This window comes from Centroberyx gerrardi, chromosome 1 (genome assembly GCF_048128805.1).
Source record: "Centroberyx gerrardi isolate f3 chromosome 1, fCenGer3.hap1.cur.20231027, whole genome shotgun sequence".
Taxonomy (NCBI): domain Eukaryota; kingdom Metazoa; phylum Chordata; class Actinopteri; order Beryciformes; family Berycidae; genus Centroberyx; species Centroberyx gerrardi.
The window spans coordinates 13,370,421-13,392,661 of NC_135997.1; the positions used below are offsets into that span (position 1 = coordinate 13,370,421).

Sequence of the window (22,241 nt, forward strand, 5' to 3'; positions counted from 1 at the left end):
TTTTCTATACGTTTATTGATCTGTTTGTTTTGTATAGGCTATCCCACAAATGCTGATTAAAAAAAGGTATTGTACAACTCCTTTAAAACTTTAAAATCGGGTAGTACCAGGCCTACTACATATTTATATTTCATAATTCCAGTTTTGGTTTATCATTCCATTTATCTATACTTCATATTGTGAATAAAAAAAATTGTGCTGTGAATTAGTAAAGTAATTATGCATCATGCAGACTTACCATATGGGCCTTTTAAGTGATTACTCAGCATAGGCCTACAATGTTTGATAAACACTGACAGCAGAGACCTGATTGATTTCTCTCTCTCTCTCTCTCTCTCTCTCTCTCTCTCTCTCTCTCACACACACACACACACACACACACACACACACACACGGCGTGCACATGCTTAATTCATAATTGCCATTATTTCCATTCTTTTGAGTGAATCCTTATCCTTTATTCTAATGATACTGAGCTGGTCCAAATAATATACAGCAGAGAGAAAGAGTCTGTTACCCGGCTAATGAGAATTTAATCATGACCACACAGGAGGCACTGTCGTCCTGTTCGCACACGCATCAGTCACTGCCAAATGTTCATGAAAGACATGGATATACAGTAAACATCAGATCAGACATTTTAGTTGTCTTTAAAAGCAAAAAGTTGAACAGTGAATGTCTGATCTGGGGGTATACAGAGATGTCAAAATGCCTAAATGCTAACAGCAGTGTGTGGTTTCCATTCAGTGCCCTCCCCCCACCCACCAGATATATATATATATATATATATATATATACACACACACACACATGCACACATAAACACACACGTAAAATAAACACACACATTAAAAAAAAAAAAAAAAAAAGAGGGCGTACTGACATAACTAATAGCTTTCATGTGTCTGTGACTTTTAAAACTTGGGTCATATTGGGGACTTTTATAATCCTGGTACATGGAATCCTAATGCTGTGATGTGGGCTTTAGCACAGCCACTGAATCACAGTATAGCAGTTAGACAATTTCAGGATAGTGTGAACAGTAAGCCAGTGGAGTACGCTCAAAAATATTCACTGTAAAATTGTAACTTCTAAATGCATACTAATTGAACCTTGATCTTGCCTAACATTTGCTACAACATCCAGGGGACATTCTCGTTGTCAGCAAAGGTTACATTTCACCTTCCAAGTCACAGACAAACCCTCAACCAAGACATCTCAATTTAGACACTCAAGGAATTACTCTCTCTGACTAAACTCAAACTAAAAGAGTGAAAAAAATATATGAGAACTTGATTGATTGAGCAGCAGGCCGCACAATCCAGACAGTTTCATGACAGGGAGAAACCCCAAAATCACCCCTCAAAGATTAGTGCATAAAACTGGAATTTGGCAATCAAGGGACAAACCATGATGTTTCTCCAGTAGAACATACCTTAAATAAATATATTGCAAAAAGTATGAAAATAGTCAGAAATTCTTGCCACCTTAGTTGCTCCCCAAAAAAGGGCAGAACCCAGGACAGACAAAGTCAGCATGATGGGATGGTGTTTGAGGGAAATAGGAGGGTAATGATGAAGATAATGATTATGTCAGTAAAGTATAGGTTATGAAATAATATATAAGGTCTTGAAAAGATTGTACACATAAAACATTGAAAGAAATGGTATTTAATTAAAGCAAGTTTTACCATAAACAGACATCTCAACCATACGGTAGACTTCTATACATCAAAATGAAAAAGAAAAAAAAAAAAATGTTGGATGTTGGTATTTGGGCTGGTATTAGCTCTTTACAGGGGTGACCGTTAAAGTGTTGAGTCATATAGGAACTCAGGTGAGTATCAATAGCCTTCTCTCTTCATGGGAACATCCTGTTCTATGGACTGTGGAAATATCTCTGCCCATAGTATCAAAATCTGTTAAACGTGTCACTCGTATTTTTTTTAGTACTGTTGCTATGCTGAAAATTGAGTGTTTTCCTCTATAGCCTGCATCGTAGTGGGTTGTTGTCATTCTGCACTGTGACTCTGAGAAAGGCTCCCACAGACAATAGGCTGCTCACAGGCTGATGACTAAGGAAGGCAACCCGCGGGGGAGTCGTTATGGCAACAGAATCTTGCCAAACAGACTGTGTAGAAATTGGACAAGTGTGAACACACAATCAATACCCCCCTCCCTTGACTCCCATATGACATTTTAGGCACAGAACCTTTGCTGCAAAAAAATATGCTCACGGTGCACAGCTTTTGTGTAGCAGGGGCGATTCAACAATGTGGTCCCTCAACACCTCACCCACAGGTGTATCGATCGATATCAGGGTACGTTGATCCCTTTGCTCTCATATTATCCCCCCCCCCCCCCGATCTGTGGAAGCACTTTCAAGACTATAGGACCAACTAACTCTTTTCAAAATGCCATATAAGTTGAAAATAAATGGATGTCAAATCCTTTTTTTTTCACATGAAAAGTAGGTTTAATTTTATGGGGGGCACAAAAGTTTACTAAGAGGTGAGGCGCCAACCATAATCATATACATCATCCTGAACAGTTTTCTTTTCTAAGAAGAGTTGCTGTTATTATTTATCACCATCATTCTATACACAGACCTGCATAAACAGAACTGCTTGAAAGTCAATTGGACATAGAAAAATACACTTTTTTGACCACAAAAAGTCAAAATGCTAACTAAACAGTAAGTCGCTCCATGGAAACACTTCTTTACATTCTGTGTTCTCCTCAATACAACTTGAAAGTATCACAGTTAAACTGGGGCCTACTTACAGATAACCATATGTCTATAAAGATATTTGTCAGGAGAGATACATAATGGAGGATATCAAATAAAATCCAAACCACACATTGCACTTACATTATATATTAAAGAGTTTTTCAAAAATAAGATAACCACTATTTGAAAAATTTGACACCCACTGTCACAAAATGTTTGTTGGAAGCAAAGCATAACTCAATATGGAATATTATCAGTTATTAGCCATCTTTTTCATTCATTTTATTGTTTATTTATTATTTATGCAGAGCTTATTATAATGACCCCAAGTTGTGTTCAAATGGTGTACTGGTTATTGCAATTAGTGTACTGTATATGGGCAATACAAACAGAAACAAAAAGAAAAACATGCTTTGGTGTACAGCAGACACTCGTGTAACAGACTATTCCAACTTCTTGGCACTTGTTTCATAACAAGGTAAGGTAATGGAGTGGTGCAAATTATAACTGACAAAAATGTATATTGCATTGTGTATTGCAATGTATATTGTCTGATTCTTTTTCAATAAATATGTTGCAGCAAAAACAGAGACAGAAGATGCACAACAGTAACAATATATACTATGTTTAAACAATTTAAAGAGGCTGAGTACTTTTTAAAGGAGAAGGGCCTGTAGAGGACTGATAATACCTGTTGTGTTGAGCAGGTACGTCGTGTGTACTTGTGTATATGTATGTGCAAAACAACATGATTGTCTGGTCAACAATGTAAGACAATTTGGTAACAAATATCCATACAAGCACTCTTGATTCCCTTGCTATTTTAAGTCTGGCACATTTTTTAAGTGTCCACACCCATTTCTTATCAGCAGATCAAGTAGGTCTTCCTTTCAGCCATCCACTCAAGTGCCAGTCTTTTCTCTTTTAATGTTGTCAGGATGGTGGCGATGGTAGTGTCAAAGAGGTGTAAATTCATATCATGCTGAAGCTTAGGTTTCCAGGAACGGGAGGTACAAGAAGATATGATTTGGTGGAGTACAGGATTTCTCTCCAGTGCTGGGTTTTAGTGTATTTCGTTTCGTAAGGCGAGAGGGTGTTTCCTCCATGGTCAGTCTACAATGGCAGACAAGAGAGCCATGACAGCCACGCCACAGCAGATGAGCAGGATCTGCAGTAGGGAGTGCCTGGGAAAAAAACAAAGGTAGAAACAGACTTAGGGAAATCCCAGAAACATGCCATTTACATATGCACCATGGTTCAATTATGGACCAGTGTAGGAATAGATTGGAACATTAGCATGGAAAATATCCAACATACCTAAAACTGGACTCCTCTAGCAGGTCAGGCACCACGTTCACCAAGGCAATGTACAGAAAGCCTCCAGAAGTGAAAGGCAATATCCATGCAGTTGCATTTTCTAGACAGGATAGGAAAGACTTCAGTGACTGATTATGGTAAATGTCAAATACTCTACAGTTAACAATAATGTGACTGATAGTGGCATGCATCAAAGACTACAAAAACCTATCTGGGGGTAGCATGTTCTATATATTTATGTTGTGTGAGGGTCCTATCTCACCTGTGCCTTTCGGTGACTGAATGCACAGGGCAAAGCAAGCTCCCAGGACCCCGACCAGCGCTGTGTACAGCTGCATACGTGCAGCGCTCCAGCGGTCAAACCCAGCCCGCAGCAGAATGGCAAAGTCTCCCACCTGCAGATAATAACATTTATCATGGTAATAATAACCAAAGATGGTAAAATCTAATGGGCTCTTGCCAGTTCCAGCAAAGTTCTTTAATTCGTGAAAATGAAATAATTCAGCGAATAACCTCAAATGGCAAATTCTATAGTTTATGAATCATTATAGGCATTTACAGTACAATTCCCTAATCTCACCTCATGGGGGATCTCATGGAGCAGGATGGCAAAGGTGGTGAGGAACCCAACCTGCAAGAACAGTCTCATAAGTATTGTCTTATCTGGTAAAGAAATGTGCTCTGTAATACGTAAGGGATAATGCACAGCAAGCCAGTCATTATCAGGCGCTCAGGAGCACCTCAGTAAGAGCTGGACTCTGTGTGTTTGTTGGTTCTTTTGTGCCCAACGCTTTTTGAAATGCACAGTGCTCAGGGGAATTACGGTATGCACTCTTTAGGCCGCGCAGAGCCTTAAGAGGCCTGCATAAGGGAAATGCAGTGTGCACTCGTACACCAGGAATTACGGTAGAAGTCACACAGGCATGAGTCAACTCTAGGTTGGTGCACGCTACATTCACCTACCAGGTGAAGTAGCAGTAACAGGTGGAGTTTTTAAAGTCAACGTAGATTCACTCACTCCAGTAATGTTTCGCAATAATGACCAGCATTATCCCACTTATTACACAGCTATGTACCGAAGACATTAATCATTTGACATTAAATAATAATTTGAAATGATTTTATTACAAGCCAAGTAATTAACAAGCTTCCAAAAAACAGTGCAGCAGGACTGTCTGCAATAATCAAGGAGTAATGTCTTTTTGGCACAAGGTGTCGCAAGCTAATTTGATTAGAAATCTATCAAATCAGCCGGGCTTCTTGACTGCGGGGTGATATGATTAGATGTGAAACTGTTATTCAGGAATAACAGACCTCAGGATATTTTCATTGGCAAATCAGAATTAAGTGTTCAACAAAGCTGTGTAGTAAAAGCTATTAATGTAGCACATCACATGCTCCAGCCCACCTGTAAGAGAGCCAGCCAGTACGGCTCTCTTACCAGTAAACCACAACTTAAATGTGATGTCTCGTCTACATCGCGTTGATACAGCATTTGCTCTGTGCATTTAGTTGTGGCAACATCACAGTGTGATACATAAGCATGAGTGTAAACAGAAAATACCAAGTGGGAGTCGTGTATGTGTATGTTTGAGACATCTAGTCAACTTCCTCTCTGGCACACTGATCCATAGTTCACGCTGTTAGCCTTATGCCTCTCCAGCTGGACTCGCTCCTTCCCACCGCTACAATTGTAACTTACTGAAGCGACAATTCCACGTAACTGCAATTCCAAGTTTACCTCTTTGAACAAGTTTGTAATATAAGAACACATTAATAATATGTTTTACCCTAAAAAGGTTTGCGCCAATGTTACAGTATCATGCTATGAAATGACCGGTGAGTTGTGCCTATTTACGGCTGCAGGAATGCTGATACAGCAGATCTACTACTCTGCCAAGAGGTCTGCACACTGTGCCAAATACAAGGGAGGTATAATGTGAGCAAATTCCCAAGTTGTCACATTTTCATCCTTTGCTTTCATTTAATATTATAGCGCTCCTCTGTGGCCACTATGCAGCTCTCCTAGTAAACATTTGATTATCTTTTGATTCAGGATGCAAAATGGTACAAGTGCAAGCAACTCACTTTGAACTGGAATTAAGTAGAAGCACTCTTGCCACCCCTATTTAAAATAATGTTACCCCACGGCTGGTTTTGTTTACAATGCAATTTATTGGATTAGGGGCATTTTTTCACTCTGAAATCTATTGTTGGAACTGACAGTATGAGACAGCTAGACATGTATTTTGAGGCTTTACATTTGTAATGTTTATACACTGAATTAAAACAGACCTATATTTTGAGTTGTGATAGACCTTCAGAACTCCAAAAACCCAATGCAATTAAAACTGTGATATGAGAATATATCCAAAATGTAGTTTGTTCAAATAAATTCTGGACTGTTAGAGAAAAAGCATCTGAACTACGCACTACAAGGATATTGGTCTAACACAGTAGGAGAAATAATGTTGGTGCCAACATACTTTGGGGCAACAAATCTTTATTCTCCAAACCATTATTGAATGACAGAGAGGAATGAGGAATCCAAGAAAGTAGATTTTTATTCTTGGCCTGGAGGTTTATATCACAACTCACTCACTCACCTTTTTGCTGACCAGGAAACTCCCTGCTACAGCCAATCCATGGGTGAAGTTGTCAATGCAGTTGGCCAGCAGGTTTAGGTATCCACTTGTCTATAATACATGAAACATAATGCAGTTCTTACTCTTTACCCTCAAAACAACTACGGTTAACAGGAATTTAATGATTTATCAGAGGAGTCACAGCATTCGCTTTGAAGAAACAATCCTGGTGGAATCCGATGAGTTGAAATGACACAGCAGTTTCAGCTCCTATATCAAAGATGGAGGCTTTAATAGGTCCCAACGCCATGTGTGACATGTTGCATATTGAGTAATGGATCATAGACAAGCCCTAATCTTCACAAATCCACGTCCCAGAAATAAAAAAATAAAAAAACATTTCTGCTGTTTTTCATTATCTGCATCTATTGATCCCAAAGTCACATTGACCTGAGTGATGGTTCATTAGACTCGGGAGAGAGTTTAATTTTAATTGGTGGTGTGACTTAAGCCACTCCCCCTCTCCTGATTGACTTGATTTTGATCATCTATATCTATTGATCCCCAAGTCGCACTGAGACGTTTCATTGTTTACATCTGTTGATCCCAAAGTTGCAGTCACAGGTTCGTCAGACTCAGGAGAGCTTCCTATTGATTTTCTATTGTTGCAATGACAAGAGGCTCGTCGGACTCGGGTTTGAGTGTCCTATTGATTGGTGATGTAATTTAAGCTCCTCCCCCTTTCTTGATTGGATGTTTTTTGATTGTCTAAATCTATTGATTCTGAAACCACATTGCAATGTGTGATCAGCTCATTGGACTTGAGAATTTCATTTTCTCATGAATGACCTTTCGTCTCTCCTGACTGGCTGTTTTTCATTTTTTATATCTATTGATATCAAAGATGCATTAATGTTAACTATGATGAACCCAGTATGCATGTCTTCACTGGAAAATGTGTCCTAGCTGTGGGGAGCAGGGTGCATTGTTTGAAGTAACCAATAAGCTGTATTAGGCTTTTGTAGTTGGTTTCATAGAGCCAAATAGGTCGCAGCAGAAGTATCTGTTACATTAGCAACCCATATCAAGCATTTATGTGCTCCTCCTTTTTCATTTGTTTCCTTTTTGTTAAGTTTTGTTTGCCAACACACCTTGATTGTCTCCGATCCTTCCTGCAGGCTGATCGGTGGCTTGGAGGAGTTCCACGACTCGGTGTGGTGCCCATTCTTGAGTGATGCCACTGGCTTTCCACTGAAAACTGAACTAGACGATGTCTATGAGAAAATGAAAGAAAACCAAGGCAACAATAAACATGTTGTCCCCACACATGATACAGTCCCCATCTGCGCCAGTCAGTAACAAATACTGTATGTCACATCGTTTTGACCTGCAATTGTAGCAACCAAATACAATTTCCATTTTCAAATAATCCTTATGTGATGAACACACATTTTATTGTTCTCACTATGTACCAATGCACTCTTGTTCTCCCACTTCTCTGCCAGATACAGTGCTCTATTTTCTGGCAGCAGAAAAATTGTGGAAAAAAAAAAAAAAAAAACTTGGAAAAAAATAAAGTCAGGTTTGGGAACATTTTACTTATTGAAACTTATTGAACAAAATGTGTGGTGCTGACTCTGGTCTGATCTCCTCTGCTGGAAACACAGATCCAAGAAAGAGAGCTAAATCCAGATCAGGTCAATATACTGATATGCCGTCATTCTAATGCCAACTCCTGTAATGTTTACAAAATCATCTCTGAAACACGTGTCACATTAGTGTATACACTAACAAAGTAAATGATATATATACTTCTTGTTTTTTTCCATATAACATAAAATAACAACAATATCTACATTTATATATTTTCCCCTTATTATTACATTGCCTGAACTGCATGTTGCATGATGGCCTAAATACTGTAGAAAAGTTCCAGACTATTTTGATAACTTCCTTATAATGGAATAGCATGCAGTCATGTGTATTTTCACTTTATTTTCCAGACACAGGATATGAGCCTTAAATTCCAGCACTAGTGCTCTACAAGTTTTGCATGTTTTGAATATAAAATAATAAGACCTATTCACCCCAGGCCAGTCTCCTTTTCCGAGAAGAGCCAACTTCCCTGTTCCCTCATTCAGAAACCACTTACGTTGCCATTTAGACTAATAGTCAAATTAAGTGGGAGGGAAATAGCCTACTGTCTTCTGGATGTGGTCAGGAAATGTTTGTTCCATTTGTGTGATTGAAATATGAGGAAGTAATAAAGTGGGATGAATTGTCAGAACTATCAATCTCCTTCTGCTGTAAAGCAGCCTGGAGCTACACTGACAGCATGACGCCTAGTGAGTTATGATCATTAACTAATTTGGAAGTCAAATTACGGCCTAAAATAAACAAGTGATAAAATTTTAAAGATTTGTGCACTACAGATTGCATCAAAACTCTCAGTCCTTTACATCAACTAGGTCTCCACACTTACAAGTACAATGCATGTGGTACATTTAAAACATTTAACTAATGCAAGTGTAAAGACTAAGGTAATTTTTTTTACAACTGAATCTTTCCATAAGATGAACGTATTTTAAAGGAAAATAATAGGTAGCTCCTGGTCTGTTGCACACACACAGACACGCACGCACACACACACACACACACACACACACACACACACACACTATGTCTCTATCCGTGTCTATTGTTCCCTGTGTCTATGAGCTGAGTGTTCTCTGGTGGACACTCTGATGTGGCTAAAGCAGCTGCTTCACCCCAGCTCTATAAATAGACACGACACTGGATGAGTCCAGCCGTGGATGCCAATTTTCCTCCTCATTGGCACAACAAAGACAGGAGGGAGGATGAAATGAAGGTCTATAAAAGGATAACCAGCACTTTATCGTCTACAAAGAAGTGTTGTGTTAAAAAGTTTTGCTTGTGAAGCTAGCTTGCAGATCTGGATAAGTCACATTGTATAAAATCACACCGGATGCAAGTATAATTTTTAAACGACAAACTAAAGAGGAATTTAATTTCCACCAAAAGGCTGCCAGTTACTGGGACAAGCATCTCTTTATTATTAATACAAGTTAACACACAATCAATTATTATGAACAACTGTTTCAACCCATTAAATAGTAGAGTAGTAATATCTGAGATGGTTTGGGTTTGAATTTGTAATTTGATTAATATCCATTACAAAGTTATTTTAGACTAAAGGGATCTTAAACTCTTGTTTGTACTCCTGTTTGAAGAGTGTACAGTCACAGACGGGCCGGCTGTACAGTCAGCCACTTGATGCTCCGGCTGCCCCAACACATGGAAAAAATAGTCACTACTGATACCAGTCAGAGAAATATGCACAACAAGCAAGTTTACTGCAGACATAAGTCTGCACTAAACATACCGACGAAAACAAAAGTATGTGAAGGCATGTATTGACATGTCCTTGTGTGTGTGTGTGTGTGTGTGTGTGTGTATGTATATGTGTGCGTGTGTGTGAGGCAGACAGCTATTGTACAGAAACAGTGCTAAATCCATATTTATATCCTTAATAATATTTGTTTAGGCAGGCAGAAATAGAGTCAGTCAATCAGTGAATGGGTTATTGATTAGAAAATGCGACAAAAGGATTTCCCAATACATTTGCCATTTTTTTAAGATGAATGCAAAACGAAATTCTAGAAGAAAAAAAAATAAATAAATAAATAAATTAAAAAAAAAAATACATATATATATATATATATATATATATATATATATATATATACACACATTTCAATAAACAGAAAGATCTGATTTAGAGAAGTAGTATTCAACCCCTTGTTTCATATTGACATAATTTCCTTTGCGGCTAAAAATTACCTCAACTTTTTATAGTGCGTGTTACTGAGACTTATATTTTGGTAGTTTTAATTTAATTTCTCCTTTCCCAGTTATTCCAATTCTGTCTTTACTGCTATATTATCTGTAAGGTTGGGGCGGTTGGAGTAAGATATTGGGGATGCAAATTCCTTGCTGATTTTTTGTTGATATAAAGCTGCACTAAGCAATTTAGCATGTTGGCGGCTCCAAATGGCAGCGAGAACATTGGAGACTCCTGCTTTCTATGGACGAAGCATTTGCTTGTTGTCATGGTCACTCTAGCTTTCTCTGGGATTGATCCTGTGACCTTCTCAGCACCAGGTCACCCTGGGACCCTGAACAGGATATGATAGACTCCTATGGACAGTGAGAGGACATGGAGCATAATTCCAAAATGTCCAAAAGAGGCATAATGTCAGCTGAGAAACTTACAGTGGAGTTGAGATACGGGCCTTGAGATGGCGCAGGGTCCTCATGGCTGCCCTGGTCTGGGAACATCTTCTCCAGCAGCAAGAAAGACAGTAGACCAATGATGACCCACAGGCCCTGGGTCGTGTAGTGGTTTTGCCTACCAGCTAGAGGGGTAGCAGAGAGATTGTGTATAAGAGAGAGCGGGTAAAAACGTTGCAACAGCACTGACTGTGTGAGTGGTAGTGCAATTAACGACACCGTTTCTAGCACCCTGCTGTGTGGAATATTACGTAGCCATGAAGAATCATTGCATAAGCCCCTTTCTTCACACCAGCTCAGAGAAAAAGAAGAAGTAATGAGATGAAAATAATCCCTGTGTGAAAATTGGGTAAAATTTTCAAATATTGCAAAATCAATATCTTTAAAAAATGATATATTTGAACAAATACTGTCCCTAGATAAGGTTAATGGAGGTGTTGGTCCTGATGTAAAAAAAACCTGGGAACATGATAATATCCTATTTCCATATTCTATCTAAGCTGTGATTGGTGTGTTAACCAAAAAATACAGGGCTGGATGCACTCTCTCACTATTTAAAACAACTGAAAAAGCACCAGTCCTTGGAAAAAGAGGCCTAGTGGTCACACTTGTCAAATTCTGACAAACTGAAATGCAAGCTTTAAATGATATTGACATTACTCTGGTCTGTGGTGCATGTGAGAATGTCTTGGGCAGATTACTGGCGGGGCAAGGCAATGGAGAAGTCAGGAGTCATTACAGGAGATGAGGGATGGATGGATGGATGGATGGATGGATGGATGGATGGATGGATGGGGCAAGTTCCCATTTTCATTCCTTGGTATACTCTCCCCACAAAGTATTAATCAGATTTAGCCTTTTTGCTCAGAACATCCGATCCTAATGTATGTTTGAGGTGGCAGAAGGGGCCAAAGAAATAATAAAAAATACTTGAAATTCAAAAGGTAGCGATGGTATTGGTGGAGAGGTGACCCACCTGAGCAGCCAGAGAGGGCCCATGCCTCAGGAAGGAGGTGAAGGAACACATCGCCTAGGAGACCACCAATAGCAAAGCTCAAAAGCTGCTTCAGCTTCTGGCATCCAGCTGAGGAAACGTAAAAAGTGAAGCAAAAAAGGTCACAATTATAGTACCATTCCTCCTTATGAAAGACTCTGCAGCTGTACACTCGTTTCATGTGATGTGAGGAGAAAAATGAATCAAGCATTACAGCATTGAAGCATTCATTTTGACTTGAGATAACATTAAAAAAATCATAACTTACAGTTAATAGTACTCTCCTCTTTTTAAAATTGCACTTTTTCTACTAAAACATGCTGGCATACAAATTAGCCTAATTTCTCTATTCATGACAGACAAAATAATCACATAATACATGAATGAAGACACACAAAACCACATCATTACCTCTGACTCAGCCTACTAATACACACAGTGATTATTATACAAGTGCGCCACAGAAACTCAGTAATTCTTTTTTATGACTTCCCTTGGTAACGACTAACCTCATGTCAGGACGGCCCTTGAAAACCCACGGCCTGAAATACAAACTGGAATGCTGTGTTCCAATGGGTGGGGCCACTCAAGAAACCAGAGGCTTTTGACCTGACTAGCTATAATGTTTCACCACCAAGAGGAAAGCAGAAGTCCCAATGGTCTACATTTGGTATGCAAAATAAATCCTAGCTTTAGTCAAAATATAAATAATAGATATAAAAGGCCATGTCTTGTTTAGCTGATAAAAACAGCATAAATTGTCACTGTGAGAAATGCATACTCTTCTTTCCACGGGCTTTAACAGAATCAAATTAAGGTTAAGGTGTTCCATATCAGGGTTATTTAAGGGAGTTATGTAGATGAGGCTGTGGCGAACACTTAGTCAATGTTTCCCTAAATGGTTCTGCCAATGAAGGCTCATCTCTCTCCGCCCCATAAACACAGCTGTTCAAGCATAAGTGGAAGGGGGAAAAAAATCAACCAAAATAAACTGCTACTGCATGGAACCATTAAAGTATGATAGAGTATAGGTGCCGGCCATTCTGGCCATTTTGTTGGTCACTAATGAAGTGCTCATTAAACTAAAACTCAAAGTTTATTGTAGGTTTAGGATACAGACTAATTTCACTCAAATTGCTACTCTTGTCTCTACTTCTGATCTGCAATGGGAAATTCCCTTTTCACATGTTGTCACAGGGGATTGAAGGTCTCACTATTCACTTTATCAACATGCTGCTGCTGCTTTCCCCACTGTGTAGAGGAAAAAGACAAAGGTCTTGTGGAAAAAGAGCCAGCTTCTCATCATCTTTGACTGGGTTTTCTGTGGTAGCCTTGCATCGATTGCTAGGTGGCCTGCTTTCAAAGTCTCCAATGTCATCGCTGCCTTAGGCTATATATTTCCATCTCTTACCTTCTGTTTTGAGGGCTGCTCCAGCTTCGATGGGGATGACAAGCAGAGGGAAAATCCCACTGAGGCCTACTGCAACAGACCCCACCAGGGAGAACAGCCAGACGTGAGCACGTTCACTGGAAAAGAAGTCCGCTGCTGCCTGGAAGCCTAGGAGGTCATGTGTCAGGCCGAGGCCTGGTCCTGCAGCGGTGGCTGTAGCATGAGCCATAGCTGTTTGTGTCATCTTTTGGCTGCTGGAGGTGACCACCAGCAGGGTAACACTGATGAACAGAGCAGCTAGAGCCCAGCCGGGCCTCCCACAGCCTCCTCGCTTCATCCGTCCCAAGGTCCAAAAAGCACTCGCAGCCAACAAGGACAATGCTGTATGAGGAGTGAACTTTCAGTCAGTGAGACTTCACCTGAATCTTTCTAACAATGTATGAGTACAGAGACATAATATAAAAAGGTATTAAAATATTGTTGCCACGTTATTATTGCCATGCACATCTCATGCAAATGAATAGGATTAAATTCACTTTACAGGAGCCGTTTTGCTTCCTACTTCAGTTTTGTTCGTAATTTAAGCATTACAGTTTAGGCAATAAAAAGGGCAACTATCAAACACATTTAAATTACTGAAAATGCAACCAACACCGCTCTGGATCAATACATCCATGCTCTGGCTCTAACCCCACTGATACGGACCATGATCAGGTTGGGGTGATATAGAGAATCGTGCTTGAGTCAACACTGGGGTCAGTGGACTGACACCTCTTGGTAAATGTAATTGTAGATCATGTAAATTTAAAAAATAAAGTAAGTGATCAGCCCAGGATTCTTTTGAAATGTGTGTAATCCAATTCAACTTTGACGAAGGCATACGACGGAACGCACTGGTTTTAATTAAAACAAATATCTTTTTATTCTTCACCCAAGTGTGCAAGGAGTTTCACTTTTTTGCTTACTTTGATGTACCTTTCTCAGCACCTTGGTCTTTATAGCGAAGTAGCATCAGAGTTACCTCATTTATACTCGTGTTTCAAAAGGTGGTATGGTAGGTAGGTAAAAGTAGGAGGGTCTTCTCTTCACTAACAGTCATCTTTGAGTTCATATTGTTTTATTATTTAGATTTACCAACATGGCCACCATTGTCTCCCTCACTGTAACATTAACTGATGCATTTTGCGTTTCCAACAGTAAAAGCAGTTTGTTTGAAATAAATAGAAGAACTTAGTAGTTAGCATAACAAGCATAACCACCATGGCGGAACAGAAAAAGAAACAACTGGTACATTACTTAACAGAAAGTCAAACTTCATCAACAGAAAATCCAGGGGAAAAGACACCACTGGTGGAGGATCTCTGGGAAATGCAGTGCAAAAACACCACATGACCACTTATGTTATGACCCAAGACGTCGCCACAATAAAAAAAATATGACCTCCATGATTACCACTTTAATTTCGATTACAACTTCATTTATATCTAACTGAAATATAAATCACTGACAAGACAGTGTAACACCAGGGCCGAGTTATGGGAGTGGGCGTAACCTAAAAACTAACCTACAGTAACCTAAAATCAGAAACTGATCCAAATGGCATTTTTGAGTATTGTGACCTGCAGTGCTGCTGACACGTGTTCAAGTAACGTTAGTGCATGTGTCAGGGAAAGACATCACATACTTTAGGGATGACATGCTTGTTACCATTTTTCCTATCATTAGGCAGTTGCCCATGGACACTGGACATGCCGTGTACTTTCAGCACTAGTATACAAGTTAGCGTTAGCCCGTTCAAAATGCAACAGTCTACCTTCATCTTTTTGCAGAAAAGCTGCACCAAAATGTAACTACTGGTCTTTCTGCATGCTTGAACTAAACCACATAACACTCAAACAAGTCACCGTTACCCTGGCTGGGATATAGCAAGGGCAGAGACGATATGAAATAAGTCCTAACAGTTGAGATGCGATGAAAACATAAAATCAAAACGTTGCTGTGCTAATGTTAAACTGACATATCAGCAAACGTGTGGCAGTTAACACGGTAAAGCGTGGTTTTGACACACTGTGCAAGCTCAGACATGCATAAGTAAAAGTTAGCTAGCTAACGTTAGCTGGCTAACATCAGAGCCACTCACTTTTGGCTAACCTCATCTAAGCTTGCTAAGATTAGCTACCACGAAAGCAATCACAGCAAAACTTAACGTTACGCACTAGCATCCGTTGAAGTTAGTGCCGCGGCGTGGAAAATCTTGCTATCTTGCCAACATCACACGATATTATGCATGTGATTAATTTTTTAAAACCTTGTGATTTCGGGAGTCTTCGCACCAGTGTGTCCCTGCCATCCAGGCCAGCTTGGTGAAGGCAGGCTTGCGCCGTTGAGTTTCTCCAGGCTCCCAGCTGAAGACACTGGTCCGCTCGCGGCCGTGCAGAGGAAACTGGCCGTGACACGGTTTTCCCAAACAGCCACGTATCACGATCCTGCAGGAAAAAAGCAGGAGACGACAGTCAGGATGGAGATCCCGCCCAGTCCGTGATTTCAGGAAGTGTTTTTAGCTCAGGGGCTCCTAAACTTTTTCACATCAAGGTCCCTTACTGATACTGCTTATTAGCTAAGATTGCATCCAAAGGAGACCAGTCTGAGAGGAGTTTTGATGTTAGTCATAATTTAGTATAGAATTGAATAACTATATACAGTGGGAGGGGTGATAACAAGTGAGGAGAGTCAAATCAAAACAGTCATCCTTATACATCAGTTGCACATTTGTGTTTATTTACATACTTGAAGCCTACATCTAATTGGAATTTGGCTTTGGATATCCTTCCTACACACACACACACACACACACACACAGGTACATACGTATATAAAGTCCTTTGCATTAGAGCATATCGATTTGTGATGTTTCCAGCTTTTTTTTCCTCCATCCTCTCATAGGTGTCAAACATGGGTGTTAATGAATTTTTACACCTTGGGAGCAGCTTTCAGTGTTCTTCATCAGACACGTCATGAGGAGCACTGAGCTGAAAACACGTCACATATAGGTGTTCATACATTTATACATCATGGGAAGCTTTCAGTAGGTGGATTCTACTTTCGCTCTACGTTTTGTACAAACACATATAACAGCTAGTGTCCCAGTCCAGATTTGAACCCAGGATTCAGGATATGATAGAAATGGTGCGATGGAGCAATTGAGGTATATTCACAAACTTGAAACAGAAGCCGCTGTTTCAGAAAGGATTTTTGTTCCCTTGTCTGCCATGCAGGTATCCAAACATCTAATACTCAGCCAAAAGGGAAATCATCCTGGCCAAGGAAGATATCTGGGAGTGACATGTCTCAGGAAGAGCTGCGGTGCACACAAGGGCGTAGCTAGGAATTATGGGTCCTACGCACAGGAGGTGACTGTGGGCCCCCCTCCACACACCACCATTATTTCAACCATGACAAACATCTATGTCTATCCATCAATCCACAACTATCCACAACTCAAACACACCTACACACATTCATGTACTGATCGATTATCGGACACATCCCTAATTGAAATTATGGGTTTTGGGCACTACCTTTTTGTGCTAATAGGGTAGGACAATTTTGTTTTTGTCTGCACAGGAAAAATCTAGGAATATTTTATTCCAGCTTGTTCCAGTTTGTCTCGGGTAACACAACAGTTGCTGTCATATTTTTGAGATAGTTTTATTTATTTTTTTTGCAGTTTTGTAGATTTCAATCAAACTCGGTTTCAAAACCAATGCAATGTGAAATAAAAGTATACAATATTAATAAATATACACTTGAGGACCACAAAAGGCATTTTAGTGCAGACACTTAAGGGGCCCTCCCTCAGTTTAGGGCCCTAGGTTGTCAGTAGCCCCAACCCCTCCTCCACTCTAGAGCACCCCAATATGCATATACTTATTTCACAGAGTTGAAAGGCCATAAAGTCCCACAGTATGTCCTCTGATTGTACTGCCCGGCCACCAGGTGGTGCATGTGACAGAAATGCACATAAATTGTTATGGTATGATTCTTGCCCTGACATGAACCCAGAAAATATCACCGAAAATCTCATGACAGCAAGTGCTTTCTATCCTCTGCATTATCTACTTTCATCTGTTTAGCCTTGTAGCCTAGCATTGAGGTAGTGAAATAACAGCAATCCACCCTGACTTGGAGTTCCCTACCTTATCATGGTCCACTTGTATGTGATTTTGGTTCAATGGAACAACAATAATGAAAATGTAATCTGCAGATGTTCAAAGGGAGTTTCAAGGGGTTCCAGAACTACATTTTCAGATATAGTCTATAGTATTAATGAATAGCATAAAATGGCTGCCATACATCATGGAAGAAAACACAGAATAATCACCCAAAGATTTTAACTCCTGTCGAGGTAAGGATGACATAGGAGTCACACTGTGGAAATGTTATTTAAGGACGTTGATTTTAAGGTTTAAGTCTTGAAGTCATCAACCTTTTAAATATAATATGGCAAACTGGGGCACTGACAGGCAAAGTTTGGGTGAGTGAGATGTGAAGATAACAAAAAAACATGATTAATATCCACGCTCTGAGTCATCCCTGTCTGACTTGAGCAATACATAGAGAAAGAGGAACTTGGTTGTTTGGTGGGATAGGGGCTCTAAGGCCTTACGTGCGTGTGTGAGTGTGTGTGTGTGTGTGTGTGTGTGTGTGTGTGTGAATAAGGACATTCACAAATTTAATTATTCAACTTCAAAGTTATTAAACAGGTTGAGAGAACAGAATGAGCCTGCTATTGTTTGTCAAGCAGTTTTTTTCCTCTAACTTATTATGTAAAAAAACACAATTCCACTGTGGATGGTTGTGTGTGTGTGTGTGTGTGTGTGTGTCTGTGTGTGTGTGTGTGTGTGTGTGTGTGTGTCTCCATGTGCCTTGTGATTCACCCTTGTCTAATAATACCCACAGCCTTGTCTGATAGCTGATTTTGTGGAGTCCAGCGTTGTATCGGAGAAAATGAGGAATCAGGAATAAGAAGTGAGAGGGCTGGATGTCCCCTTGCACGCATGTCAAGAGGCCGCTCCATGTCATTGTGAAACACATGATGGCCACTGAAACTTCTGGTGACTATCAGCCAGGAAGCATAGGCCTTGTGGACTGTCCACCCACACCCCCGAAATATTCGAGATTCTAAAGTGTGTTTTTCTGACTTAGGTTTCTAGAATCGTGTGAAACAGAACGTCTTTTGGTGAAAATCTGGATTCATCTCTTTTTTTTTTTAGGCTAGCACAACCTAACAGATGCTTGTAGGGAGTTTTTGTCATGGATACCGATGTAGTGTAGGACATCAACTCTGGTTGCCCTTAATTGCACTTGCTTTAATGTTACTCTATTTATGTGTAATCTTGCCACCACTGGAAAAGAGGGTCCCAACCCTCAGTGTGTCCTCCGAGAACTAAATAAAGGCTGAAGAAGTTATGACTATTAAAAGCTGATTTGAAGCATGGAACCTGATTTTGTAGCCTGGTAAGACCATCCTGATCACGTGACCTCACATTCTGTTTGGACTTCTAGCCGCCCACATCGATTTCAGTGGGCGGGAGTACTTGCCTTGACAGACAAACTCCTTCAGCCAATCAGCGAATCCAAATTCAAACCCAGTCGGAAGAACGGCGAAAACGTCTTTTCCACCGAGAAACTCCGCTAGTGCATACTCTTGTTCTTGTTTAATTGTTGTTATTGAGTCTATTTCTGCAATAACTGCACTTATGGCTGTGTTTACTCTACTAACGTTAACGTTACCGCTCGTTGCTTCGGGAGACGCCATTACTGTTTTGCCAGCAGCGGCCTGTATTTCATGTCATCAACTACGACGCAGTCCCTGATTGGCCCGGTTACGTCATCAACTACAACGCAGTCCCTGATTGGCCCGGTTACATCATCAACTACGACGCAGTCCCTGATTGGCCCGGTTACATTGTAATTTCAGGAAATCGATGTGGGCGGCTAGAAGTCCAGACTGATCCGTGGAGCGAAACAGAATGTGAGGTCACGTGATCAGGATGGTCTTACCAGGCTACTGATTTTGTGCCATCACAGATGAAGCGCAGTGACCTTGCACTGACAAACTGGCAATTTTATTGAGCGCGAGCAGACTTGACTTTTTCCTGCCTGCGCCGGGCGGAGGAGCACACTGGAGGGGAGTGTCAGTGTAAATCAGGTGGCACAGTGCAATGTTGGTTTCGTAGTGGGTCTGAACTCCCCTCTCCATTATAAAACTGTCAGTGCACCTAAGCAGGGAGCACACTGCTTGCAAAAGGGAATTAGAGGAGCTGATTTGATTGGCCATGATTGACGCCATGCAGCCCCTATCACACCTACTGATAATTTATTTCTTCTATCCAACCCCTTTTACAACTGTGCCACAGGTGCGGCACCGCTGTGCTAGCACCTCTGGTCACGAAATTCTTTTGGTCACACCCAAGTGCGCCAGTGCGTTGATTCATGAAAATAGGGCCCACAGTATTCTTTTGTTAGAAGCTGAAATTGTTTAGTTTCTAGCAGTCTGTACTCTATAATATGCTAAGCTCTCAGTGCTTTCCATTGAAAACATTGAGAAAAAAGCTAGCATCTCCTTTTTTAGCTGGTAAACAGATGCTTGTTGCTATTGAAAACCCATTGAAAGTGCAGTTTATTTTTGCTAAAAGCTGAAATATTTGTAACATGTAGCCTTTAGCATTTTGCATCCTAAAAGCATTCCAAGCAGGGACATAGCATATCCTCTCCATTGAAAATAAAAGCAAGAAGACAGTGTTGTTGAACCAGGTCCCTAGTGGACATGCCACCTGTCCTACAGTGTTTACATTGAGAGGTCGCTCTCATTGTGTATATGTGGTTAGAGCATTAAAGTCTAATGGAGGGCATGGGCTTTATCACCAATAAGCTCAATCAAAATATAACCAATTGTTATGAACTCTACCGCATTAGCAGTTCTCACTGGATCACCCTTTAAGACTTGTTTTCAAGGAAGAGTTTGTCACCTTCTTGTTTTAATAAGGAAGAAGACAAGAAGAAAACAAGAAGAAGAAGAAGGAGAAGAAGAAGAAGGAGCCTTACGGTACCAACCTAAATTGGTAGAATTAAGGAAGTTTTTAGTTCCCCTGTTAATTCAGCGATATATAGAAAGCCTTCATTTTTGAACCATCTTTGGCAATTTGCTTCCACTAGTTCAACAACTCCCTGGTGGATACCTATACAAATCAGATGAGACACAGCGCACACTGCTGCTGCTGCTGCTGCTGCACTAAAGGCAACGGTAAGACTGAAGCACATTTGTTCTGTGAGTGAGAATGGGGGCGTTTCCTGACTTTCCTTATACACGCACCCTTTTATGTACACTGATATGCCATGATGTTTTACTATTACTTTGTTTACTGTAGGTATACAGTATTGTCTTTATGGGTTGATTTATGGGTTAAACAGTAGTTACCATGCAATGTCTACTAACATTTTATTAAGATTTCCTGTCTGTTTTTTTGTTGTTGTTTTTTTGAGAATTCATACAGTTAACTATTGCATTTAACTACTGTGTGTGTGACAAATAGGCTACTTTATATGTATATTTATATATCAATTCACCAGAAATGCTTAAAAGTTAGAAATTTTATCATACCTTGTACCATGAAGTTTATTCAGTAAAGTTGATTCAAATTATTATATTTTATATCTTTTACAATCATTAAAGTGTGTAACTTGAAAACAGGCTATTTAAATGTTTGAGGTTTTTTCATGTGCAAGCCTGAAATGTAGCCTATCTAGTTGAATACAGTAACAATAGATTACATCAGTAGAAAATGGTCCATGCTATGTTTCCTTCAGTTATTTAGGGGTGGTATCATTGTTACCATTTGCTTAAATTATTTGATAGAAGCCTACTTAATATAATCTTTGGAATACTAATGCATGCTGCTTTGAATGTTTCACTTTTACATGCTGTATAGGATAAACCAAACCAAGTAAATTATTCTTTGCATGCACCAGCATGAATAATGTTACAGGCTGTAAGATTTTCCTTGATGAAAGCAACTTTTTTAAACTGTATTACTCAAGTACCTAAGAAGACATGGTGAGCGAAGACGATTACGAAAGAAAAACACTGCCAAAGGAGTTACAGAGTGTGGACATCGAGCTGCAGTCATTCTGGTCAAACTGATGTTCTGCAGAGGAGGAGTGCAACACTTCCTGTTGCGACGTACTCTGTATCCTGTTTTCCACAGTCAGTGGTCATGCGTGTCATTCCCCTCTGAGAGGTTCTGTGGGCGCACGATCTTGTGACCCTGCAGTGCGAGGCTTCTGACACAGACTTCAGACAGGAGACTCCAAAATGTCACAGAAGGAAACTTTGTGTGTCAGCAGAAACTATGTATTATAGCACAAGAAAAGTACCACAAGTCTGTTTGGAAAATGTGAGTCTAGTGTCTCCTGTTAACTGTTGATTGACTAGAATAAACAATTGACCTCTTACATCAGGTAATCCCTGTGTTTTTAAGTATCATCTAGCCAAAAGTCAAATGTAGCTACAGTATAATTTGATATGCTGTAGATTGCGCTGCACAGAGATGATTAGTAGACTCTCTAAATAAGTGTGTACAGAGATAGCGGTGAGAGCACTGACACCTCCAAACAGTAGGCCTAGAGACTCGGGGGCCAGCTGTGTGACTGTGAAGTAAGAGGTGTCAGTACAACTGCTGGTGTGCATGGGGTTTTAGCCATCCGAGATATGTATCTTGTGACTGCATTCAGACATAGAAAACTGTGAAGTGCTCAGTCACACCCTGTGGTGGGACAAGACCAAATATGTGCACGAACGCTTGGTCAGAGCTACTGCAGGGCACAGTATGTGTCTTCACAGTATGTTGAGTTC

At 40.1% G+C, this 22,241-nt stretch overlaps 1 protein-coding gene across 4 annotated transcripts; it reads right to left on the reverse strand.

Annotated features, from left to right (window-relative positions):
• Positions 1-1,726: 1,726 nt before the first annotated feature.
• On the reverse strand, positions 1,727-15,803 carry slc39a13 (solute carrier family 39 member 13). Of its 4 annotated transcripts, XM_078285047.1 has the most exons (11): positions 15,636-15,747; positions 14,629-14,688; positions 13,349-13,708; positions 11,920-12,027; positions 10,926-11,068; positions 7,784-7,906; positions 6,654-6,743; positions 4,628-4,678; positions 4,310-4,442; positions 4,048-4,147; positions 1,727-3,914 (listed from the first exon to the last, which is right to left on the reverse strand). In XM_078285047.1, the coding sequence occupies exons 3-11, from the start codon at positions 13,662-13,664 to the stop codon at positions 3,839-3,841; spliced, it is 1,140 nt and encodes a 379-aa protein (XP_078141173.1). In that variant the 5' UTR covers positions 13,665-13,708; positions 14,629-14,688; positions 15,636-15,747; the 3' UTR covers positions 1,727-3,838. The 4 variants fall into 4 exon arrangements, with proteins under 4 accessions (XP_078141173.1, XP_071773291.1, XP_078141174.1 ...); XM_071917190.2 differs by lacking the exon at positions 14,629-14,688 and having other exon boundaries at positions 15,636-15,803; XM_078285048.1 differs by lacking the exon at positions 14,629-14,688 and having other exon boundaries at positions 15,661-15,790.
• Positions 15,804-22,241: the final 6,438 nt, after the last annotated feature.